This window comes from Ictidomys tridecemlineatus, chromosome 4 (assembly GCF_052094955.1).
Source record: "Ictidomys tridecemlineatus isolate mIctTri1 chromosome 4, mIctTri1.hap1, whole genome shotgun sequence".
In the NCBI taxonomy this organism is placed as follows: domain Eukaryota; kingdom Metazoa; phylum Chordata; class Mammalia; order Rodentia; family Sciuridae; genus Ictidomys; species Ictidomys tridecemlineatus.
Genome location: NC_135480.1, coordinates 42,558,451 through 42,584,614, shown reverse-complemented (window position 1 = coordinate 42,584,614; position 26,164 = coordinate 42,558,451). Strand labels below are relative to the sequence as shown.

General features: G+C 43.9%; 1 protein-coding gene across 12 annotated transcripts in view; it reads left to right on the top strand.

Annotated features, from left to right (window-relative positions):
• Nucleotides 1–26,164, top strand: part of Nav2 (neuron navigator 2) — a 689,076-nt gene that overhangs the window by 627,742 nt on the left and 35,170 nt on the right. For 8 of the 12 annotated variants that reach the window (XR_013437711.1, XM_078046352.1, XM_005335950.5 and 5 more), the window contains 10 exons: nt 397–462; nt 1,854–1,898; nt 4,217–4,377; nt 5,764–5,952; nt 12,315–12,367; nt 17,067–17,090; nt 17,203–17,277; nt 22,434–22,517; nt 23,142–23,253; nt 24,678–24,823. Coding sequence is in view for 11 of the 12 variants with exons in the window: in XM_078046352.1 (XP_077902478.1) it covers nt 397–462; nt 1,854–1,898; nt 4,217–4,377; nt 5,764–5,952; nt 12,315–12,367; nt 17,067–17,090; nt 17,203–17,277; nt 22,434–22,517; nt 23,142–23,253; nt 24,678–24,823 (955 nt within the window). In the remaining variant the exon portion in view is untranslated. The remainder of the gene's footprint in view (nt 1–396; nt 463–1,853; nt 1,899–4,216; nt 4,378–5,763; nt 5,953–12,314; nt 12,368–17,066; nt 17,091–17,202; nt 17,278–22,433; nt 22,518–23,141; nt 23,254–24,677; nt 24,824–26,164) is intronic. The other 4 variants (XM_078046354.1, XM_021733712.3, XM_040284611.2 and 1 more) reach the window with 3 other exon arrangements.

Below are 26,164 nucleotides of genomic sequence, written 5' to 3'. Positions count from 1 at the left end.
TTGAAATCCTCCCAATTTACTCTGTTCATTCATCAGCGCCTTCTTTCCCCTCCCATTTGTAATTGTGCAAAGGGGGCGGCTGTTCCAGTGCAACCATGAAACATGTGGTGGCTGGATGTTCATTGGGCCGCTGGGTAGATTTAGTGTCATAGCAAACACCCTTCCATTGAATTGCCACTGGCCACAGTGATAGGAAATCAAGAAACTGAAAGTGTCCTCAGAGCCCTGGCTTTCACTGCAGTAGTGATGTGTGGCCAGTTTCTGCACTTGGGGAAGAAACCTGGTAAAGAGGTTAGTAAAGAGGAAAGAGGAAAATATCACTTGTGTGTAACAACGCTTCTCCTTTTCTTCAGTCTAATGTTCCTTCTCTTGTTTTCTACCTGCCTGGATTTCTAGCCCTCTCTCTTCCCCTGCTGCTAGCCCTAAGTTCTGCAGAAGTACTCTGCCCAGGAAACAGGACAGGTAATGATGTTGTAGGCTGGGGCCCCACACAGGCCTCCCGGCTCCTCTGCCTGTCTGTTGTCAAGCCAGATGTTTTGTGCAAGGCTGTTGGCCTGAGGCTTCTGCTTGTGTTTGTGGTTCTGGTGTATTCTGTGACACCCAGACATGCCAGTGAGTGTGTGTCTGTTCTGCTGTCTGAAGCTCGGGGAGGTGGAGTTGGGCTGGCCCTTTCATTCCAGCATGGGAAGGCCACCTCAAAATCTGCCCCTTGACCTCGGATGTCACAGGCTCTCCCTTGCATCTCCCGTGGTCTCCTGTGGTCTCCTGTAGCATGTTCCCTGCTCCCCAGATTCCTGCCATTGCCTCCCCACCCCAGCCCAGAAATGGTGTACCACCCACTGTGCAGCTTGGCCCTCTGCTCTTGTCAGCCCCTCCCCATGCAGCTGGCTCTTCTCCCTTTCAAAGTCCTTCCCTGCAGTTTGGCTCCTCCTGTCATGCAGACTGTTGTGTTCAGTGTGCCCCTTTCCTGTAATGATAATGAGAAGAATATGCAGATTGTAGAAGCTTGTGTTCACCCCCAGCTGTGGGTGGGCCTCAGGGATGGAAATTGACCTTAAACTTGTGGAGGAGCAATGGCTTCGCCAAACATAACAAGCAAATGTTGTTTCATGCTAAGGGGAAAAAAAAAAAATTAATGGAAACCCTCTTCACCCCATCAACAGCAAAAACTTTGTTTTTGTCAGACTCACAAAACAAGCCTTTAAACCCTGTTCTTTGGAAATCCAAATGCCTTGACTCCGTCAGCCAGCAAGTTGGAACTTGCCCGACTCCAACCCAGGGCTTAGCTCCCTGCTACGCCTTTGCTAGGTTAGAAACAGGGAGAAATGGAGAGGGACCTGGAATTCACTTTGTTACAGATGAATTTCAAATATGCAGACTGCTGGCCCCTTGAACCCCTTCAACAAGTCCATTCTCCCTCTTGAAGCCATTGCCAGTGGCATTTAGGAGGCGGGCCAGAGCTAAGGGTGCAGGGAAACTGGTATTTCTCTCTCCAAGGAACCAAGGTGGTGGTAGTGCAGAGATGGGCAGCAAGGGCTCTGCTTCAAGGTGGGGCAGCCCCTGAGTTTGGCTTTGAACCTGTGGAAAAGGAGAAACGATTGGGGTTGAGCGACTCAGGCCACCTGGTGACTTGGGGTAAAGTATGTACTGTGTCAGCTCAGGCCCAGGACAGGGCTCCTTTTGCTTTCCCGGGTGGGGATGTGTTGCATGCAGAGCTGGGTAAGAGGGCTCTCCCTGGTGATGGGAGTCTCTTCCTCAGGGTTCTTTGGCCTCTTCCCCAGCCTTCTCCCCTTCGCATTCCCTGCTCCCTGTGCTTCTCTGAAGTTCTTCTTTTTGTTTTAACTTTCCTACAGTGACCCGCACCTTGATAGGAACACTTTGCCTAAGAAAGGACTCAGGTATCTGTCTCCTTGCACCCATGCCATCTGTTGTGGCCTTGGAGCTTGGCTGTGTGGCTCTCTCATGGCTGGTGGGGGTTTGGACTGGGCCGGGGATCCCGCTTTGGCCACTGCAGCAGGACCTTTTGGATGACCGCTCCCGTGGATCCCACTAGTTCTCATCTCTCCATCTGTGGCTTATTTGCTTGAGCAGGGGCTTGTGCTTCTTCAGGCTTGATGTGATACAACCATCTCATGACAGATGTCCCTGGGCAAGCCCAGAGAGCAGCCGCTGCTACTGCTGGGCCCCAGTGGGCTTCATTCCTGAGCACTTCTCCTCAACCATTCTGTCCACATGGCTGTCTTCTAGCAGAAAGAGCATGACTTATAGCGTGCTGATTTGTTAGATAGCTCCAGAGCCAAGGAGAAGAGGGATATTTCACTCTCAATTTAAAAAACATTTAACTTTTTGGATTGAAGAAAAAAAAAATACTGCTAAAGACAGATACCTTGCTCTTATGTAGATGTTCTAATTGATAACCAGTTGGTTTTCAACACCCCCACCAAGATGTGGTGTGCATGTGTGACAATAGAGACTACCAGGAAGGAATATCCTTCCATGTATAGTCAGTCATGGCTTTGTTCATTTGGGGGGCTCATTCTGGTAAAACAGGATGCTATAAGTCACCGCTGTTCATACCATCCACCCCACTGTGCCAACCTTAGGAGCTCCAGTTTGCTCCTGCCTCCCCCATGGTCTCACTGTCATCTCTCCTGCTTCCTAAACACCTCATTCTTCATAGCATTGGCTTCACCCTGAGCTAAGCATTAAGTGCTTTTGCCTAAAATGGAACTTGGAATGCGATGTTTCATTGCCATCATGTATGTCTAGTTGATTAACCTGTGGCTCTTAAGACTGAGCGCATTTTGAACAGTAACGCGAGGTAGGTATCAATGCTTCCTTTCAATAGGAGCCCCGAGTAAAGTCAATTCTAAGGAGAGTGTTAACATCTCCCGACAGCCTGGGAGAGGGCATTCACTCTATGGCCTTCAAGTCAGCATGGCCTTTGGTACTTGAGAGTTCATGTGGCGACTGTGAGCACAGCTTGTCAGCGGCCATGCTCGATGCTTTAAGCAGCGGCCTCTCCTTATACCAATTTGACATTGATGCCCCTCTTTGACCCCAAAGGAACCTAGGTTCTAATATTAATGTTTTGAAATGGCATATTTCTGTAACATATCTGCCCTATCAAAATTATGTTACTGTGGCTTTTAAAAATTGGTATTTGGAAAAATTCACAATAGGGATCTGTGACAATCTATTTACAAGCAACTAGTGTGCTTTAGAAAGTTGTAAGTCCATTGACCATAGGAAAACCCTTCAGGAAGAAGCATTTCTGTGTTCCCTTTCACTCTGGCTCTCCCTGTCAAGTTCACTCCCTCAACACACACTGGTTGCACCCTTTTTTTAAGCCAAATGAATCTCTGTCATTACCTAATCAGCAGTCATAAGTGCAAAAGTCCTGGGTGCTTTAGGAATTCTAGATGTTGTCAGCGGGTACAAAGAAAAGAACATGGATTTTGGAGTCAGAAAACATGGATTGAAATCTCAGCTCTGTGACACAGGACAGGGAGCTCACCTTCTCAGAACATAAGATGAGAATAATCTTAGGCTTTAGAGAGATAATGCCCATACAGGCATCTGGCACAATGAGATGTTCAAGGTCATTACCAAGTACATTCCAGAGCACAACAGAAGGTGGGCCACATGACTTCTGAAGACCTTCTCATGCCAATCACAGTAACTTGGGGTTCCTTCTGTGAAGGCTCGTATGTGCTAGATTGCAGCGACTGCTGTGAGCATCAGTGTCTTCAGCCCTCCCTTCACACCTCAGCTTTCTAACGTGCTGTGATTCATGGCTACTTAATTGTGCTGTAGAATGCAGATGCCAGGAGTCACCTAACTGAAACTTCCTCGAAGCTCTAACAGCAGATCCTTCTGTTGCCTCTGTACTGTCAAGGTGGGGGTTTTGACATGACACTGTCGTGAATCAACATGTTATAGTTACGCCCAGTGACGGCTCTTTTGAGCATTTACCAAACTTCTTCCCTTTAGGTATTCCCTCCAAATTGAAAGAATTATAATTTTCTCCAAATGCAGCCAAGTAGCATAAAAGGTTTTAAGAAACTTCAGAAGTTTCAGGGTGTGTAGGGATATGGTTTTTTTTAAACCAGCTTTGGATATATATTTTCTTTTTATATATTGTCATCAGCTCCACACAGATCATTTTCATAAGTGTTGTTCATAGTTCATTCCAGCCTGGTTTCTGTCTGCCCAGGTATACTCCCACCTCCCAGCTTCGCACACAAGAAGATGCAAAAGAATGGTTAAGGTCCCACTCTGCTGGAGGCCTGCAGGACACCGCTGCCAATTCCCCTTTTTCCTCTGGCTCCAGTGTGACTTCTCCCTCTGGAACGAGATTCAACTTTTCCCAGCTTGGTGAGTAGCTACTTGTCATGAGCCATAGACTGTATTATCCATAGAGAGGAGGTTGTCTTGGGATTTGGAATACAAAGGTAGTCACATCCCTCTCATTGTCTGATCAGCCTTCAGTGATGTAGTTGATTATAGGAGATAATAAAAGAAATAAAGAGACTAGCAAAGTTTGGGCTACGCTAGCCAGTCATTCTCTTCCTGCAATTGGTTTAGGGAAGGCAAACAGACCAGCTCATTCTTCAAGAGAATGCATTCCATTTCTTAGACCTTTAAAGAGGGTTTTACAGCATATCTCATGCTTGGTCATTCTTGCTCCCTTATTAAGCTGGAAATAAAAGTGAAGTTTTGATTGAACAAGTCTTCTTGGAAGTGCTTGCTGCTGACATATGCTTTGACTGGCACAATGGGAAAGGAGAAGAATTTGTTACACAGTCCCTGTTGACATGTCAGTGGATTCTTTTCTAGAGAGAAAAACACACCCACGCAGACCTATAAAACAAAATAAAAGAGAACAATCCAAAGCTTTAAGGAAAACCATGTAATAACAGAATAGAATCAGATAGTGAATATTATATACAGTTAGGAAAAGATCGGTGCCAGTGGGCATTACTGGTAGAGGTTTTGGGGAAGCAGTGGGAAGGGAGCTGAGCTGTGGAGGATGGATAGAGGGGGAAAATATGTTCCAGTATCCTCTCAGTTTTCAGAGAGGAAGCCTTTTCTGAATATTGTAAATAGTAAATTCAGAGTCTTTAAGGATAGGTGTGGCTTGTGATCAAGTGAGGTTTAACTCAGTTCTGAATAACTCAATAGGTACCTCTGAAAATACTGTGTAATACTAATACTGACATGGATAAAATTTTAGTCAGAAAGCTAGTTTTAGCTAAGTAAATGTGCCCCCTCGTGTTGAAGCTCTTTGTACATCATTATTAAATGCTCCTTTTCCGAGGCAGTGAGACCTGTGTTCATATTGTTCTTTCCCAGCCATAACTCTTTGCAGCAAGAGATTCTTGTCATGCACAAATGCTTCCCATCTGATCAAAAGCCTGGTTGGACTATTTTGGGCTTTTGGCTTTAGAGAGAATTGTTCCAGATGAGCCCGGGGAGTAATTAGCTCATGCCTGGAAGGTGACACTGGCTTGTCTGAACGTGCCAAGTTGGAACGCCAAGGCCCAGAGCCTTGCTTTGGAACTGACCCGCCTTCCCTCCCATATTTTTAGCTCTAAGTGTGTAGCTCCTAGGCTGATTCGACTACCTTTTAGAAAATAGACAAGGGAGAGAAGTTGGCAGGAGCGCGTATGGCTGATGATAAGGAGTCTCCTCTCTGTCCCCATCTGGGATTTGAACAGAGACATGAATTTGCAACATTTGATTCTGTTCCTTTCATCCCAGCGAGCCCCACCACTGTCACCCAGATGAGTTTGTCCAACCCCACCATGCTGAGAACCCACAGCCTGTCCAACGCCGATGGGCAGTATGATCCGTACACTGATAGCCGCTTCCGGAATAGCTCCATGTCCTTGGATGAGAAGAGCAGAACCATGAGCCGTTCGGGTTCCTTCCGGGATGGGTTTGAGGAAGGTAAGGAAAGGGATTTGCCATCTCCTAGGATACTCAGCGCTTGGGTGAGCGTCCTCTATGCTGGGTTTACTCTGTTGGCCTGATGCCCCACTTGTGAGTTCCTCTAACTCTCCCTCCTCCTCTGGGGAGGGGAATTCTGAATAGTAAGACCTGACTTTTAATTGGCCTTTTAGGACTTTAGGAAAGAGGCTGCTGAAATCACACTGGTGGCCCTCAGCACTGACTGAGTTCTGCTCTAGGCCTCTCTGTCCTGGACTAGGGCCACAGCTTCTTGGCAGGCACCTCCATCCTGAGACCCAGCCACTGGCTCGCCTTCCTGGCAGAGTCACGGGAGAGTTTGTTCCCTGTGTTGACGGACCTATGTAGCTCTGGGGGCTGGGCACCATGCCTCTCTGCTCTGCTCCAGAATTTTCTGTCTCTAGTACTACTTTCTTTCTTTTTAATTTATTGCATTCATTTTTACCCTTTTCCTTCTTTGGTTGCCAACTGTGCTTTTTTTGGGTTGAGTTTTTATGTTTTGTTCATTTTAATCAGAATTGTAGAAGAAAAGTTCTGTGGACAACTTTGTCAGCCTCCTCACAAGTCACACTACTCATCTTTCTCTTTGCTCCATCACCCAAGGACTGAGTTAGGGGACGAATGGTCAAAATGCTTTCGAGGGACGTCACCCCACCCCCAAAGACTGGGTGCGTAGGACAGTGAAGGCAGGCCCCAGTGACCAGTGAATAAGAATATGGAGTCAGACCAGCAGAGTTTAAATTCCGGATCCTCAATTCCTTAGGTATACGATCCTGGGCAAGTTGTTTCTCCTATTTTATCACTGATAAATTGGGAGTAATAACAGTATTCAGCTCATGCAAGCCTGAGAATTAGATGAGATAAGACATATAAATGTTAATGCAATAACATGATTACATGTCACAGCCTCTAGACAGACGTTCAGCGTTGGTTTCCTGGCAGCTTAATGTCTCCAGCCGGGGATAGAGTCTGGGGCAAGCAGAGGCAGCTGAGGGCTATACCTCTGTTTGTGCTATTTTTTGCCAGTGACAAAAAAAAGATAGGGGGCAAGTCATAGGTGCCTCCTTCTGCTCCTAGTCCCTGTGAGTGGAGCTATATGTCTCCCATCTGACCAATAGGAAAGAACAAATTTATAGTTATTTAGGAAATCCCAAATCAAAGGGAAAGAAGCATAAAGGCATCTGCTTTCTCCTAATGTTCTTTTAAACAAAAGTTTTAAAGAATTTAGTTACGGAACAGTTGCTCCCTGGTTAATCTTGGCGACTTAATACTGTCCCCGTGATTTATGTATCATTTGCATCCATGACATCCAGCGTGCAGACTTGACTCTGTAAATCCATATATGGGAACCTGCAGGAACAGAGGACTAAGGAGGGGAGGAGCCTGGGTTACTGAGGGTTTTTTCCTTGATTTAAGAACTAAAAATGAATATTCTAACTGCTCAGAGCAGTCTAGTGGAGGAGACATCGACCCCCAAGGTGAAGGAAGATGCAGTCTGTCTTGAGCTTTTCCTGGTTCCCTATTAGCCAAGCATGGCCACCAAGCATTTTCCAACCTCCCTGATGATAACTCTCATGTGATGAGTTGATCCTGCATTGCGTCCATCTTCTCTACCCTGTGTACACCTGAGTGAACCACATTCAGTACTGAAACTTGTCCAAACAAGCACAGTTAGCCTCAGAAAGTTCTGGGACCATTCCAGTGTCATCATCAGATAGGTTGGTTCCAGATGAAAAAAATAAAAGCTGACAGGCAGCCCAACTGTGCAGTATCTGGGATGTCAAAATGACAGTGATAAAAGAGCTTACCCACAAGCAGAATCCAGATATTCAAAAACATGATGATTTATAGTGACAAGGAATTGAAGCACAGGGGTAAAAAAAAAAAATCAAACTTTGGAGGAAAAGGTAGGGACTGCTGTCAATGTGCTTGGGGACATGGAACGTTTTCATCCTTGGGGAAGTCTACTATCAGTGATATTGTTTCTCCTGAGACTGTTAACATTACAAAACAAAATAGAACTTGTGTTAACCAGGTCTTTTCAATTCCTCTGGATGCAAATATTTCACATTTGGACCAAATAGAACCTCTTTATAATATGGCCTTGTGTATTCTATGCCATAAAGCAGAATAGAAACTTAGAATTAGCGCAAGTTGTTTGTGTGAGGTGGTTGTACATTTGAATCAGTACTTACCAGTTTGAAGGTAAGTGGGAATGCTAGGTTAGTTGCAGGAATGGCCCAGATGCAAGACCCTTCAAAATTATTTCAGATAAATTAATTTTTATCAGAAAACACTGCAATCTCCCAGCAGCTCAGGAGGCTGAGGCAGGAAGATCAGAATTCGAAGCTAGCTTCAGCAATAGTGAGGCACTAAGCAACTCAGTGAGATCCTATCTCTAAATAAAATTTTTTAATAGGGCAGGGGATGTGGCTCAGTGGTTGAGTGCCCTCAAGTTCAATCCCTGGTACTCCCAAAAAAGAAAACACTGCAATCTTAAAATCAATTTTAGTAGCGTATACTTTGAGGAATGCTGGGTGCATTTTTAAGATGGTTGTCTTTGCACAAAAACAAACAAACAAACATGATTTTATCAGTCATGACTAAGAACTGCTATAATCTGAAAGCCAAGAGACCCCCATCCTGTCAGTTCACACAGACTCCCCAGCAGCAGAGCAGCTTAGTAAGGAGGAAGTCTTGTCCTGCATCATGCTCGTGTTCCTAGCCCCTGAGTTAGGGTCATGATGCAGATCCTGTCACCCCCATGGTTTGCACTGTGGCTTCAGGGAAGGGGTTGACTCTCATCAGCCTGTTTCCTGTTTGCTAAAATGTGGAAAATAATTGTACCTGCCTCAGAGGATTGAAGTGAAGATTGGGCAAGATAAATCCTGGAAAGCATTTAACAAATAACTCTGAAAGGGGCTTATCGTAAGTGCTCCATCAATGGTAGCTACTGCTGTAATTGTCATCTTATATCCTTCTCCCCAAGGGCCATTTCTCTCATCCCCATTTTTTTTTTTTAATGACAAAATTGAGACAGATGTGACGTGCAGAATGAGGTCCTAAGCCTCTTGAGTCCCAGCTCTCTTTTTACTCAATCCTACATTCACATTTGATTTACATAGCTTTTTTTTTTTTTTTTTTCCTCTTTCACCTTTCTCAGGCAAGGTCTAGCCCTTCATGAGTGTGTTCTCTGCTCTGTCATGCTTCCTCTGCTGGCTCAGAGGCGGGGACCATTTTTTTCTCTCTCCTTCCATGGTACCCAACTGTGGAATGAGAATTAGAGTGTGATGCCTAGGTTTTCTCTTTGCCTCTGACTGGCTGTGTGCCTTTGGCCACATCACTTGACCACTCTGGGCCTTGATTTACTCATTTTCTAATTAAGGATAGAAACTCCTGCATAGTCTGGGATTATTATCTGCAAATTCTCTGTGGTAATAAGGATTATTTTAAACAATAGTATAAATGAGAAAATGCTTTAATAGTAGAAGTGTGTGCATGTGTGTGTGTGTGTGTGAGAGAGAGAGAGAGAGAGAGAAAGAGAGAGAGAGAGAGAGAGAGATTGATTCCCAAGTGTGACATTTGACTACTCTATTAATTGGAGTATGCCCAGTCATTTGATTCTGTCTAGAAGCTCTACATTCTGTGAAGAGGTCTAAAGTTTCTTTATTCACAAACTTCAGTCCTGGATGTTGCTTCCGTATAGATTAAACAAAGGTATTAGGCAATTATTCTAAAATACACTGGAAAACTTTTCAAAAAGAAAAGAAAAAGAGAGAGAGAGAGAGAGAGAGAGAGAGAGAGAGAGAGAGAGAGAGAGAGAGAGAGAAAGAGAAAGAGAGAAAGAAGAGAAGAGAAGAGACCAATAGACCTGGTCACCAAGGACAAAGTAGTCTCCAGATTCAATATCCCATTCTTGAGTTGTCATGTGAGACCTTAAGCAAGATTTTTTTAACCTCTCTGAGTTTCTGATTCCTCAGTGGCAAAGATAGCCTAGGTTTCCCTGTGGTTCCTTGAAGCTATAAAATTTTGGAGGCACAGAGACTAGGAGCATAATTACATGGCACACTTTAGCTGTTTTAGTTTCGGATATCTGCCGCACAACCAGGCTCCGGCTTGACTCAGGTCACTTGGAGGAGGAGCAGCTACAGTGGCTCAGGCCAGGCACACTCAGTTTTGGTTGACTCTGGGTCTTTTTTTTTTTTTTTTAAGACTTTATTTACTTATATGTGGTGATGAGAATCAAACCCAGTGCCTCACACATGCCAAGCAAGTGCACTACTGCTGAGCCCCAGCCCCAGCCCCTCACAGGGTCTCTTTAGACCAAAGCCTTGCCCTTGCTTTTTACCGAGAGAGGAGTTAATTATGGTGAAAAACAAGGGACTGCACCTTAAGCCGCCAGTTGCGCTCCTCTGCCTGGGGCCGTAAGCTTGCCCTGAGTTGCTGCCTAATCTCCTTCAGTGAGTTTATGTTATAAGATATAGGGAGAGAAGAGAAAGCACTTCCATTTTCCAATAGCGAAAGGCTGTGGTAGCCCTCTGGAGCTGGCCTGTGACAGGGCTGTCATGCCAGTGACGGAAGGGTGGCCATGTGTTATGCACATTCCACCTGACCCAACCTCTGATGGAGTCTGGCCTCTTCCTTCTGGGTCCTGCAGTTGAAGTAACTTACCCTTGTGGAACATTAGGCTGCTACTTTGGGGCTTTAGAGCCTCTGTTAATGTGTGGACATGTTAACACTGAAAGCCACTGTTGGCCGTTAACACCTTAAACTGAGTTTTATAGGTATGAGTCAGATTTGTCATGGATGGAGGAAGAATGGAGGAAAATATCTAGAACTCAGTGCATTGCCAAAGAGGAGGGACAGGAATGGTGGGCGGAGTCAGCCTCAGAGGAACAGGTACCTGCTGAGTGAGAAGAGGCCAGGATAGCAATCGCAGAGCTCTGAGGGTAGAAGATGCAGACGGCAGGGAGGCAATGAAAGACTTTTTGGAGAGGACATTGTTCGCACACTCCTTATTTGGTTGGGCACTAATAGGGGCATCCCAACAAAGAGAAGTGCACAGGCAGAGAGATTCCAAGGCTAGAAGGTACAGGCAGAGAGATTCCAAGGCATGATTGGGAGAGAAGGGAAGGAGTCATAGTATGATAGGAACAAATAAAAGAAGAATGGGAGGTCAGGGAGGGTTTACTGGAAAGACCAGAGATAGGCGTCCAAGTAATAGGCTGCACTGTTCATTTGGTGGTTCACTGGCAAGTAGCTTCTATTGTTGGGATGAGCTCACATCTTGAGTGGTAGGTGACTGTCATAAGTGCATGGTTAAACTTGCTTCTGAGGGCTAGGGTTGTGGCTCAGCGGTAGAGTGCTTACCTAGCACGTGCAAGGCCCTGGGTTCAATCCTCAGCACCACATATAAAAATAAATAAATAAATAAAATAAAATTATTTTTTTTAAAAAAGTTGCTTCTGAGAATTCTGCTTCAGGTTGCAGGTTATCATGCAGAACAGAAGTATAGGCATCCCACCTGTGGTCAGAACAGTGGGGCCTAATTCAAAGTTTTCATTCAGAAGTCTGAAAGCAGGAATAGTTCAGTCTTTGAAATAAGTTATCAAGAAGTTACCGAGAGAATAAGAACCTGGCTTTCTAAAAGAGAAGGCATCCAGAACACCTAGACCTAGAAAAACCAGGCTTTAAAATAAGAATAATAAAATATCTCTACTGGCTGGAGAGGTGATAAGGCTATACAAGTAGGATCTAAGTCAGAAAGTATTAGTTGCAAACAGAAAAAAGGATACTACTTTGCTTGTTACTTTGCAGAAACAATAGAAATTCAATGCAGGATCTGTACTTCAGTGAATGTTTTTGAACCACATATTCTGCTAATCTGTTCATCTTTTTGAATATACAGCACAGGGTATAAAATATATATATATATCGCAGAAATACATGTGCAATGCAATCTCAACCCATAAAGGAATGACATTAGAAAAAAAAAAGTAGAATAAAATATGCTAGAATAGTAGCAGATTTCCCCTGAATAGTGGAATCATGAGTTACCACAGGCTACCGCAAGGAATATGCCTCTTTCCTCTTTTTTTTCTATTTGTGCTGGGGACTGAATGCAGGGCCTCCCACATGCTAGGCAAGCGCTCTACCACTGAGCCCCATTCCCAGCCTCACAAACTATTTCTTATTTCACCCTGACCTGTCACCAACCCAGGCCGAGGTGAGACTACCATGCTGAGCCTGACAGTGTCCTCCAATTCTGATTTCCTGCTCCCCACTCCCTTTTCTGGTTCCATAGCAGCCAGCTGTGCAATTCACTTTGTTTTTTCTTTTAATAGTTCACGGATCCTCGCTCTCCTTGGTTTCCAGCACCTCGTCCATTTATTCTACAGTGAGTATAAATCAGTGCCATTGGCTATGATCATGAGAGCTTGGATTCCTTTATCAAATGTGTCAGGAATAAAATACAATGAACATTGCTCCTGGAGAGAGCATTTCCATGATAAGGGGATCAAATAATTAGGGAACTAGATTTGAAATTCACAAGCAGCTATTAATTATAATATACCAACCAACAAATCAGGAACTGGCTGTTTTGTTCATACGGTGCTTTTGTCAGAATGTGTGAGAAGCCTTGGCCACCTGCTGGTCAGCATGGAAAAGAAAGGCTTTGAACAGTTCATTAATCCTCTGTCTGCCTCAGTTTCTTTTTCTGTTAAGTAGAAAGAACAGCAATTTTTACCTTATAGAGTTGTATTGAGGACTAAATGGTTTGAACATTACATTTCACTGCAATAAAAACTCCTGGGAGATGAGAACTTTTTTATTCCTAGTGCTGAGGACAGTGCCTAGCACCTAGTAGGTTTTCAAAAAGTCAGTTTGAAAGAAAGGAGAAAGTGCATGCATTATGTTAAACATGGCCCACACAGCTCAGGACAAACGTTCCTAAAGGCCGACTGTCATCGCTGAGAAGGCTGTTAAACAAAATGCAAATATAACCCAACACATTTGGATTTTCAGTACTACAGGATTTGTTCAGTGGAACTTACTTTTTTATAGCTATATGCTATTTATCTTAAAAATATTAATTTGGGAATTCCTACAGGAAAAAAAACATTGCTTTGTTAATCCTTTAGCCTTTTAATTCCAAGGAAGCACATGCTTTAATCATTCAGGTGTTGAGAATTCTGGGTTTCTGGGCTATATAACAGGATGCACTGCATGTGGCTCTTTGAAAATAAGTGATCCTGCCAGAATCAAGTGAGAGAGACACCAGGACTTCATTGTTTCTTATTAGTGAACACATTGGTGATTGCTGATACAGTCTGATTTGAAGGACCCTAGCAACTTTTGCTTCTGTTCCTACCTACCTCACCCTTCCAGCTCCACAGTTGTGTCTCTTTAGTTGATTATTTTGTCTGAAATTTCATCATTGGGTCCTGGCTTTCCTCTTAAAGGTTTTATATATAGTAACCATGGGAGGGGTTAATGAAATCATTATCTACTAAGAAAGCATAGAGACGGTCTTCTAGCTGTTAGCCAGTAGATAAACAAAGTTCTTTCTTCTAGAATAAAATTTTTGGATGTAGATACCAAAAATAGTGCTTTCTAACCTACATTCACTTCAACGGTATTTACTGGCACCATTGATATGCCAGGCACTGGCCCAAGCCCCAAGGATATGGATTAGGAGAGAAAGGAGCCTATTGCCCAAAGTGGAAGCTGGAGGCACCAGAGGGACATGGGACTCTAGTTTCCTGGGGTTGGTACAGAGCAGCCATAGCGGATGTTGTAGTGCCCCATGTTTCCCCAGTGGCAAATCCAGGGGCTTCTGTCAATGCAAAGACAAGTAGACCCTTCTCAGAGAAGGAAAAGAGCATGCCTTTTCCACTTGTGAGCGTTCAGATCTCGGAAGCCATCACATGTAATTCCTGGGGCACCTCATTCATGCCAACTGCCAGAAGCTCTTGCAGTAAAGGCCTGGCTTCTAGTAGCTGCTGTTCTGGGTGTGTTGCATAAAGACAATGTTTTCATAACATTTGAAATTGACCTTTCTGAGTTGCTATGAATTCAACAAATTACCAAAGACCTATAATAATAATTTTTAATTCTATTTCTAGTCTATTCTATTTCTATTTCTAGAAACCCAAGGTCTAATCTTAGCTTATTCTCCCCTTGACTTTGGACAAATTACCATTATTCAGGATGTCTCAGTTTTGCCTTCAATATCAAAAATCTGAGCAAGGCGATGTGTGAGTCTCTAGAACCTCTGACCTTCACTTAGTCAAAATCTCCCATTTACCATTCTTACATGTGCCTGCTCTGAGACTATAGATTGCTTTTGCAGACTTTAAAAAAAAATAGACTAACATTAGAATGTTTTCACACTAGAGCAGTCTGCCAGTTTTAAGAAAAAATTGCAAGTCTGGCTAGACTCTGCCACCACCTAGCAGTGATGTGTGGTCCCCTGTCTATTATTAGCTTCTGAGAGGTGATGAAATGCAGAAACAATGCTCAGCCCCCTTTGTAAATGCTAAGGTGTCATCTTTGGTCTCTTCAGTCGCCACAGACTCAGACCAAGGAATTTGCTTACTAGCTGAGAGTCTTAGGTCTCTAATTAGAGGATAGCAGCTTCTTCCCTTGAAATCTCTATAATTCTTGGATATTCAAAAATGCTCTTCTGTCTGAAATTTGCCTGCAATTTTAATTACAAATGAAAAAAAAAAAAGGCACCATGATGCTAAATAATAGCCATGGAGAAGTCATGGCCAGCCCTTGGAGTAGAGAGAATCTCAGAGGCCACAGGTGGCAGCAGACTTGCTTTCTTCATTGGGAGGGAAGAGCAGTGAAGTTCCCAGGGGAACTGTGGAACAGATGGAGGCCCGAAGCTCCACATGGGGCTCCCACGTGTAAAGAAGATCAGCAGTAGCTGGTGGCAAGATGCAGAACACATGACTTTTGTTGGCCCAGCCTTAGCGACAGGTGGGCACAGTGGCAGACAGTGGCCAAGACTGTTAAAAACTTGTAAACAGAATAGCTTAAAAGTGGGGCTGGTCCTGTGGGTGCTTCAGCATGCTAACAGGCCCCCGGCAGCCTCCCATATGTTAGATAGCTGTGACATTCTCACTATTTTCTTCATTAGATCAGACTTAGAAGTCACAGGACTCAGTTCTGGAACATTTCCTTGAGAATGTAGCTGTAGTACAAGAGAAGGAGCATGTGCTGGATATGCCCATAGGCTGACTAGATTGCCTTGGATCACCCCAGCTCTGTCACTCATCAGCTGTGGGAAAATTCCTTAATCTCTCTATGCCTCAGTTTTCTCATATGAAAAAAAAAAGCAATAGAATTAGTACACACTTAAAGGGTTATCATAAGGAATCAGTGAATCATGAAAATAAAGTGCTTAGAAGAGTCTGGCACATGGCAAGCATTCAGTCAGTGTTGCTTATTATTATCAGGATATAAGCAGCACAAGGTTAGAGACTTGTCACTTGTTCTTAACTCTGTCCTAGGACCTTAAAACATTGCACCAAGTCAGAAATCAATCAATATTTGTTAGATGGTAGTGGGGATATTAATATTTGTTAGATGGATGGATAATGGACAAATGGACAAAAAGAGTTGTGACAGTGTTATCTGAGAGGCAAGTCTGAGCATTGAGATGGAAGTACCTTCTTCTGAGTTTCTCAGAGGAAGAGATTGTCACTGTGTGATTTTAGGTATTATACTTAACCTCTCCAAACCTCAGAAACAGCATACAAAAAAACCTACTTTTCAAAGATTAAATAATTTGGCCTCCGATCCTTAAAAGTGAGTTGCTTTAGTTAGTACCAGCCTGGAGAAAGGAGATCTTGAGCGGGATCAGGAAGAAGGGCACTGGGGAGCCTGGTGTGAAGGAAGATGAGACAGAAAACAGCTGCCCACCTGCTCTCGCTTATGTGTGTGGGTCTACAGGATCTAATGAATCATTTCCCTTTTGTGCTCTTAACTATCAGAAGTACCCACTAGAGCCAGATATTGATTCCTAAAAATATTGGGGTAATTACTAGTATACTTAGATTAGGGTACTCACTGAGAACCTAAGGACAAGGTAATGTTCTCATTGATATTTACTCCTATCCCTGGCTCCCAAGTCACTCCTCCATCCCTGAGTGGTGGGTGGACAGAAGGGCAGGAATATTTCCAGCATTTCCAGGAAATGGGTAGAGGGTTGAGTCCTTCCTTATGAGCCCCTATGGGAACCAGAGAAGAGACAAAGAAAGGTTCCTCCTGTAGCAGTTTCCTCCAGCTCATGTGGGTTCCCCATGTGGGAAGAGAGAGTCTTATAGTTTCTTTCTGGCCAGTACCTGTGTTACCACTGGCAGCAAGGAGGGCTTTACCAGTAAGAAGTTTCACAGGTTCACCGTTACTCCCAGGAATTTCAGGTAACTGAAGGACTCAAGGTGGCACAGCAGGAAGTGAAGGCCATGGTATCTTCACAAGCTGTGGAGCCAGCAGGCTGGATGAACAGGAGCTTCCAGCCCTTCACTCTAAGGCCTTTCTGCCCCCTCTGCTCCTACTGTAGCACCCTAGGGAGGTCAGATGAGGGAGAAAATGGGGACAGAATCAACCCCTGCCCCCTAGATGGGCTTGCCAGATAAAATACAGAACATCCAATTAAATCTGAAGTTCAGGTCAACAACAAATAAACTTTTAGTGTAAGTGTATCCCCAGTATTGCATGGGATATGTTTAGACTTTAAAAACTGTTTAAATTTAGCATCTTGTGTTTTTACTCCCCAATGCTGGCTCGTGTCCTTGTCATGCATACCTTTTCCCAAGCACCTTCCTTTAGCCCATCTCCATGTGGAGGCTGGGTGGCTCCTCACAATCGGCTGGAATATTATTCTAATTCTTTCTTATTTCTTAAGAGGATATTCTGTAGATGGATCAACTTAATTGAACCAGTTTAGCCAGAGAAATATACCAGAAAAGAAAATAAGTCTTCCAGATTTTTCTGAGTATCCAAATTTGCTGCTCCCCCATAGGCTGGAATGTACTGTTCTTTGCTTCTCAACTAGTCTAATTTCCTTTGTGATTTATTTACAGCCAGAAGAAAAGTGCCAGTCAGAGGTAAGGAACCATTGCTAGTTGAATCTCCTCTTTCACTATTATCAATTATTTCACCCAGCTCAGCCTAGAAACAGACTCCCCAAAGCAAGTAACTGTGCCTTGTCATCTTTAGATTCGCAAACTGCGGCGGGAACTGGATGCCTCCCAGGAGAAGGTTTCGGCATTGACCACCCAACTGACAGCCAACGTGAGTGCATCTCAGGGCGGGAGCTGCTGGGTTGGGTGGGATGGGAGGCAGCCATTTCTGCCTTCTAAGCATTGCCTCAAGGCCCCCATCTCTGAGTACTTAGAAGTAGCACCATGTAATAAAGATGGACAACAACTTAACATCATGGATGTGACTGTCAGCTTTCACACAAACTGGCTGTGTGACTTTAGGCAAGTTCTTTACCACCTGAGCCTGACTCTGCTCTTCTGTGCCCTCAGGACACAAAGGCAGCCCTTTCGCTGGCCAGCAAAATGAAATCCTGTGGCTCTTCCGAGCTAATGCTCTGAGCTTGTAAAAGCACTTTTCTCAGTAGCCATCTCCGTAGGGTCAAGGTTTTGTTTTCGTTTTTAATTTAATAGAAAATACAAATGTCCCCAACTGGAATCATGGGTAGAAATTAAATGCAGAATTGAAAAAAAAAATAGAAATTCAGTCATTTAAATTAGGCTTCCCCTTTCCTCTGCAGTGCAGAAGTACATTTTAGACATCCATATCCTGACCCCTGGCCTTTGTCCACTGTGGAATCGAGTTGAAGCAACAGGCTTTGGTTTTGACATGTTTTTCAGGGCAAACTAAAGTCCCCCTTACCTATTTGTGCCGTCATGATCAGTGCTTGCAGTAAATTAAGTGCCAGTTTCCTTTCCCTTCTTCTTTCTGAGAATTTTATCCTCAAAGGGGTAGGGGAATGGAAAAGGAAAGTAAAGGATAAAACAATAGAACTTCAGGGCTCCACAATAAACAGCGAAGCTGCTCTGTAATTATGACATACATGATTACGTGTTCGGGAGACACTGCCAACCAGCATTCACTTCAACAACTGTTTTGTGTGCCAGCTGTGCCCTGGGTGCTGTGAATTCAGCAGCAAAGCAAGCACAGTACTGTCGTCTTAGCATTTAGTCTCTGGTAGAGCAGAGAGACAAAACAAACAATTGGCCCTTGGCATGATAGCTATTATGGTAGAGATAAGGGGAGGTGGCTGGGGAATGTATAGGAAGAGCACCACACTCAGTGTTGGTGGGAGTTAGGAGGGAGTCAAAAAAGACTTCCCAGAGGAGGTGATATTTGATGGATGTCATGTAGGAGAGGGTTCACAGGGAGGACAGCGTTCTAACTAAAGAGAGTAATCTGTGCAAAGAAAGGGGAAAGTTCGTGATGCATTTTGAGCTGCAAGTAGCTTGGTATAATTAGAATTTAGAGCTTAGTGGGGAAGAAGGTGTTAAGAAATGCAAGGATTGGATGTAAGGGTCTTTGAGCTGTTAGGATGAGGTCTTGGGTTCCTCCTGACATTAGGAGAGACCTGTCCATGGATTGTAAGCAAGTTGTAAAGTGGTGTAGCTGGTGTTTAGGAAGTGTCCTGGCTGAGGCAGAGTAGAGGTCACTACCATGACAAGCCCTTGTGAACTATGACCCAGTGAGGGTGAAGCTCAGAAGGCAGAACCTGAGGTTCTGGAAGTGCTAAGATGCTTCTGAGACATGGCTTCCTGCCCAGGAGTTCCCAGCCCAGCCGGAGACCACAGGCCAATGTGTTAAAGTCTGTGAGAAAGCACCCTGTGTGACCCTGAAACACACTGTAAAAATGGAAAGTGACATCAAAGCTTGTTTCTCTTTGACTGGGACACTGAGTCAACACTCCAAAGTAATCATTTACCTGGAGTTTTTGCCCTGGTGATTCCCAGCTTAGCTTGAATCTACTCAAGGAAACCATTTCTCTTTAAAGTCTGCACATGAAGTACATAAAACAGGGCCTGACCTTAATTATAAGCTCAATAATTGGTAACTACCTTCATTATTATTCAGTCTCCCAAGTTCTCTTACCTTTCTGGAAATCTTTTTTTTTCCCCCCCCAAAACCCTAACACACTGGGCACTGTGTGTACTATAATCCTTTATTTTCTTAACCTCTTCTACTATCAGTCACAGTATCAAAAGGACATCAAGCATTGATGTGAGAACTGAGTTCTGAGGCTTAGATCATGTTCAAAAGGTAGCAGCAGCACTAGCAGCTTGTGGGTAGATTCTTCATCTTGGTAACCAAATGTATGTATCCAAACCCAGAACTTCCCCCTGGGCCCAGTGAGCCAGGGTCTTCTGGGTACAATCTAAACACATGAAAATTGACAGAAGCCCCCTCCCAAGTGATTCTGAGCTACTCTCCTAGTTAAGAATGACAGCTGTCAGTTGCCACTCTTTTTTATGAACCAATAAGTAGCAACCAATTTGCTTGTCCATGAACTTGGGTAAATTCCCCCAGTGACCTTGCATTGCCACAGGAAGCCTTATGTTGAGCCATTTGCATGAGCTCTGCTCTCTGTTCCAGAAGAGCTGGAGTGAGATCCCTTAGATGATTCAAAAATGTGTTTTGTTCCTCATAAAAGCCATTGAACCAGTATTGTTTTAAAGTAAATATTTGGTCTTACCACACACCACCGGCAGTGCTAACTTGTTTTATTGTCTGCCATCTTCTCTCAGACCAAGCTGTGTTTGTTTTTCTAGGACAAACTACTCAAAGCCACCTTCTGTGGGTGTTTTTATACCACTCTGTTTGTTTTCCCTGGGAATGTGAGAATGGGGCTGATGAGGAGGCTGCTCGTGTGGCTCTGAACCAGGCTCCACACCGTCTCTGCGGCCTGTGTTTTCACAGTTGCCCTCAGGACACAAAGGCAGCCCTTTCGCTGGCCAGCAAAATGAGATCCTGTGGCTCTTCCGAGCTAATGTGGTTTCTCTCTGAGCTTGCAAAAGCGCTTTTCTCAGTAGCCGTCTCCGTGGGGTCAAGGTTTTGTTTTCGTTTTTAATTTAATAGAAAATACAAATACCCACAACTGGAATCATGGGTGGAGATTAAATGCAGAATGGAAAAAAAAATAGAAATTCAGTCATTTAAATTGAGCTTCCCCATTCCTCGGCAGTGCAAGGGTACACTTTAGACATCTATGTCCTGACTCCTGGCCTTTGTCCACAGTGGGATCCAGTTGAAGCAACTGGCTTTGGTTTTGACATGTTTTCCAGGGCAAAGTAAAGCATGTATCTTTATTTTAAAATAAAGAAGCATTTTCCCCATTTTCAACAGAGAGGGAGTACATTCAGAGAAAAACTATTCCATATGACCTTTCTGTTACAAGTGGCCCTGCTTCCTGCCAACACTTGAACTTCGCTTGACCTTCTACCATCGAGCACCCCTGCTTGATGAAGTCTAGTAAACAGAGTGACTTTCTAGGTCTCTCCTTAGATTGAGATGGCACTGACCCTCCTCAGAGACCACCCTACCCTTAATGCCCACTCATCTCTTTCTTCCTCTAGAATTTTATAACCTGATCAAATCTCACTTTTTCCAAGATTCCTCCATGTATCTTCTGCAGGTCCCTGTTCTGGTCCCTCCTTTCTCCTCTGTGTGTCTGCTCCCTAACCCTACACCTGTGTTCAGGTGACGCATCTCCTCTCGTAGTTTCTTCTTTCATTTCCTCATTTCCAAACCTCTTTCTTTGCCCACAGTGCTTGTTCATCTCTGTGTTTTGCAATTCCTCAACAGTTTGTAGACCACTTTCACCTGTCTTATTCCATGTGGTGCTCAAAATAACCCAGGGAAGAAAATAGATGTTATTTATGGATGAGAAAATTGAGGCCATTAGGATTAGACGATTTGCTCAGCATTATGGGTAATCAAAAGGCATGAGAGGGAACACCAAAGACCTCTCGCTCTAAATCCCGTTCCCTCCCCTGGGCCACACGAGCACCTTCACCCAAGTGCTTTTTTTTTCAATCTTTTATTTGCCCACGCAACACATTTATCTCGTGGCAGCTTTGTGCCAGCAGGGATGCAGGGAAGAAGAAAACAGACCTGGTGTCACCCTCTATCAAGCGTGTGGTCCGACAATCCATCTCTTCTGCTACCCAAATGCCTCTAACCAGAAGACCGCCACTATTTCATTTATACAAATAAAGTTTGGAAGTTGGACAATCCTGGTGAACTAATGGATTCTTAATTTGATTACTAGAAATTCCTTAACATGACTGAAAATGCATCCACTCTTCATTCTTGGTTTTAATGATGTTAACAGGATCCCCATTCAACCAGCTTTTCAACTACTTACTAATCTGCATCCCAGGCAGGAGGTTTAGTACTGGGAGGCAAAAGTCACCTCTTAACCTTGAAAGGGGGACTTACAGAGAAGGGGACATGCATGAAAATGCCACAGTTCTCAACTCCACCATCCATGGGTCCCCCCTACAGACACATACATTGTTAACATCTCTGAAAATTGGATGCATGTTTTAATTGTAATTGGCTACATTTTTAAAAATGTCCTGGTGATATGTAAAGTCACAGCATATCTGATGTTGTTTTCTAACAGAAGCATATGAAAATGCATAGGAGCCTGTGGGAAAGTCATAACCCCTGGGGAAACTAGGAGAGGTTTCTCCAGGGAGGTAGCAGATGGGCCTTTCAGTGGCTTTTTATCAACCAGGATTATAATAAGCAAAATATGCCAATCATTTGTTTATTCTACATACATGCTTCCTATGAGTTTAGCACTTGCTGAACAAAATGGAAAGTGAACATCCTATAGTACAGAATGAAGTCTTAGAGAATGCAGACACACAGCAGCTGTCACAAGACCCCGTGGTTTTTGTTTGATTTTCTTTTCTTTTTTTTTTTTTTCAGTACTGGGGATGGAACGCAGGGCCTCATGCATGCTAGGCAAGTGCTCTACTACTGAGCTACATCCCCAGACCAAGACCACATGTATTTGAACTACAATTTCACAAAGCTTACGCCAGAAGGCCAGTGGCTTGTGAAAGTGAATATGAGGGAAACTACCTAGTCTGAAGTTGTCACGGGCATGACATGAGACCTTTTGACAGACACATCAAAATTAGGCAAGGAAGGGGCAGGAAGAACATTCTGGGCAGGAGGGAATGGAGGCACAGCAGCCTGAAGTGGGAAGAAGCACAGGATTTTGAGCAAATGAAAGGTAGAGTAACTGATCCCAAAGAGTGGTGGGGAGTAAGAAGAGTGGGAGATAAGGGTGGGGTCAGGTCAAGTGGCCCCAGTAAGACTTTTGACCTGAAGACCTGGCACCTCTTGGGCATTCTTGCCCAGCAGGATTACCTAGCTGAGGTTGTATCTTTCTCCTCCAGGCTCACCTCGTGGCAGCCTTTGAACAGAGTCTTGGAAACATGACCATCAGGCTCCAGAGTCTAACCATGACAGCTGAGCAGAAGGTAAGACACGCTGCCTTTTGTTCCTTGCAATAAACCTAAAACCATTCTCTTTAATTTCAGACAATTACTCTCTTTAATTTCAGATAATTACATAGATTGGAATATACTTCTTGAACAAGAGAATTTAAATATCAAATAACCAGGCATGGTGGCACATGCCAGTAATCCCAGAGACTCATGAGGTGGAAGCAGGGGGATCACAAGTTCAAGGTCGGCCTTAGCAACTTAGGGAGACCCTGTCTCAACATAAAAAGGGCTAGGGGATGTAGACCAGTGGTAAAGCACCATGGGGTTCTATCAACAGAATGAAAGAAAGAAAGAGGCAGGAAAATGGAGGAAGAAAAATAGGAAGGAAGAGGGGACAAGTTGAAGGTAAATCTGTTGAGTAAAAATATCTTAGATCAGTGATGATAAAGGTATCAAGGACAGATCTCAGGGTCCCATGCCCACTCCTTTTATGTATTCCTCTCTGGTCACTGAAAATTGATCCAGATTCATGTAGCATACGAAGGTTCTGCTGAGCTCCTGTGTTTCCTACCCTGCTCTTTGGAAGCCAGGTTATAGTTCCCTTGAGCTCTGTAGAAAGTGATTTTAGGATGACCCATACATCTTTCTCGTCCTCAGGATTCAGAACTGAATGAGTTAAGAAAAACCATCGAGCTGCTCAAGAAGCAGAATGCAGCTGCCCAGGCTGCCATTAATGGAGTAATTAACACTCCAGAGCTCAACTGCAAAGGTAAAGTGAGAAAGAACGGTTAGAGAAATGGCCCGCCCACCCTTGGCAGCCTCCCCTTGACATCACTGACACAACCCCCCTGCTGGAGGTGGCTGGTTTGGAATCCAGCTCTGTGTCTGCCAGGCAGGCCCAGGAGGCAAGCACCTTGCATCTGGTTGCTTCTGGCTTCTCAAAAGACTGCTAGCATAGCTCATCCTCTTCTCTGATGTCTCTCAAAAAAGGAAGAAAATAGCTTTGTGTTGGCTGTCTAAGTGTTTTTATAGCCCTTAACTTCTCTCATGCTTCCATGTTTCCATGTTGACATGGGAGAAATTAAAATGGGCTCCACTTTTACTTGTCTCAGAAAACTTTCCAGATAAATTATTTTGGTTGCATCTTAGTTGGGGGTTTAAAAAAAAATGAACATGCAGGTGAGTTACCTCCTATAATCATAGTACCAACAGTAACCATGCTGGGGGTAATGTTGATAGCTAGCACCTGTAGAGTATGTCAACTGTATTCTGAGCCCTGTGCTAAAAGTGTTTTCATTGTTCTATTCATTATTTTGCTTTATTTTGCACAATGACCTTATCAGTGTCATGATGGTCCTCTCCTCATTCTGTTGATGGGAGTACAGAGTTTGAGAGAGAGCAGTGACTTCCTGAGGTCAGAGAGTGAGTAACAGAAGTGAGACTGGAACCTGCATCTGATTAAAAGCTGGTTCTTTTAAGGACAAGCCTTTGGATATAGTTCTGTCCTCACAAAGAAAGCAGCCTGTGTGGTTTGAGGAATCGCTGTTACATTCAGTATCCCTGTTTGCTTGGATATTGGGCCTCCTAAATGAAGTGATAGTAGAGTTGAAATGGGAAGGGTTAGCAAGAGTTGGCCAAACAGAGTTGAAGGAAAGGAGAACTGCAGAAGGAGGGCATGTGGAAGGCCCCTGAGCTGAGGTGGGCTTAGCACTTCCAAGGGGCGGAGGGGGGCAAGTGTAAAAAGAGCATAGAAAGCCAGCCAGCAGGTCTGGAGCTGTGGCTCAGTGGTAGGGTACTTGCCTAGCATGCACAAGACCTGGAATTCAATCCCCAGTACTGCGGAATAAATAAATAATGAAGCAAAGAGTCAGAGAGAGCTAGCAGCAGAGGTGACTGCTGCTGCAATTCAAACAGTATTTTCCGGCCCATCTGTTGATTTAAAGAGATGGCATCAGGGACATTCTCCCTGAGCCTACTTTGACTTCTGTTTTGAAAGTGGGAAGATAGACCCAGTTTAATTGACCAAAGAGGGCATAGCAACCATCTGCTCAAGGAACCCAACAGTGGGAACAGAGGAGATGTCGCAGGACCTGGCAGTCCCGAGTGTATGGATTTCAGATCAAGGGCCACGCTCAGGGACCAAAGGTTGGGCTCAAGTCATCAGGTGCTGACATGCCCTGCCTTGCTCTCCAGGAAATGGCACCTCCCAGCCCACAGACCTCCGCATCCGCAGGCAGCACTCCTCTGACAGCGTCTCCAGCATCAACAGTGCCACCAGCCACTCTAGTGTGGGCAGCAACATAGAGAGTGACTCAAAGAAAAAGAAGAGAAAGAATTGGGTGAGTGTACATCCACAGAGGCTCCTAGGGACTAACCAACAGAGTCCATCACAGAGCAGTGTCCCCCAGATAAAGCCCAGGCTGACTCACCCTCAGAACCATAGGCCTTTGGGAGTAGATCCAAGGAAACAGGTCTTTATAAAAGTCATTGTTGTACACAACAGAGCCCGAGCATGTATAAAATCACCACCACCTTATGGTTTTTCTCTTTCATGAAACTTTATGTGGTGTACTCATCTTTCATTTTATATATGTGTCATTTCTTCTCATTCTACGTTGGCCACAGAGAGCAAAGTTACTCTTAAGTGGCTTCTTCTTAGTTTCATAGTATTTTTTTTGATCCTATACAAGTAGTTAAATATTCTTAATCATATTCTTTATTTGTTTATTTGTATAGTTGCCTGGAATGGCATAAAACCAACCTTCTCTTTTAAAAATTTTTGACTATGATCTATACATACATAAAAGTTTCATAAGATCCACATCAGGAGTTGGAGAGCAGTTCTAAGCTAGAGGTTACACCTCAGGATGGCAAGTTTAATAGGTCTGTTCCTACTGCAGTGTTTCTCTATGTCCATAATCCCAATGAGCTACTTGATTTTCCGTACTATGCTTTTAAAAATAGTTTTCCCTACATTCCTGGGGAATTTTACTTCCTTCCCCTCATCCAATTTGGAGTCCTGCTATGAGGCTTCAAAGCACTGGGTGACATTTGCTACTCCCTGTCTTCAGTGCAGGACCACCCCAAGTGGATCTGAAATTGGCCCCTTTTGTCAATGCTGACAGCATCCTATGTCCATGGTGGCTTTGGTGTCCTCATTCATTCCATACACTTCTTGCTCATTTTGTGTTATCTTGGATGGGTGGCGAGGTCTAGTGATGGAGAAGTTGGGGATTTAGTCATTTTGGTATGGATCACTTGCCTTTGAGGCAAGGTAAAGGTCTAGCTCAGTGTGGCCTTCTCATTATTCTGAATAATTTTTTTAAAGTTATTAATAGCTTTTAGTCTTTTGCTGTGACTAAACAGATAGAATTAACTCCTTGTCATCTCTAATATGCCATTGATAAATATAATATTAGATTATTAAAATAATAAGAAGGGATTATTTTCTATGAAAAATAGTTGTTCCCTATTTTCTTCAAATCAAGAAACAAAATTCTGTTTATGTTACATTAAAGAAAACTCTTGGACAGTGAAATCAGGTGGACCCATGATTGGCATTGTCACCTTATCCCAAAGTTTAATTCTGTCTAATCTTGGTAATCTCCTCTTCCACCTGGCATTTTATCAGAGGTAGAGACAAGGGTTTAGTTTGTTGGCTTGTGTGCCAAGTGCATCTT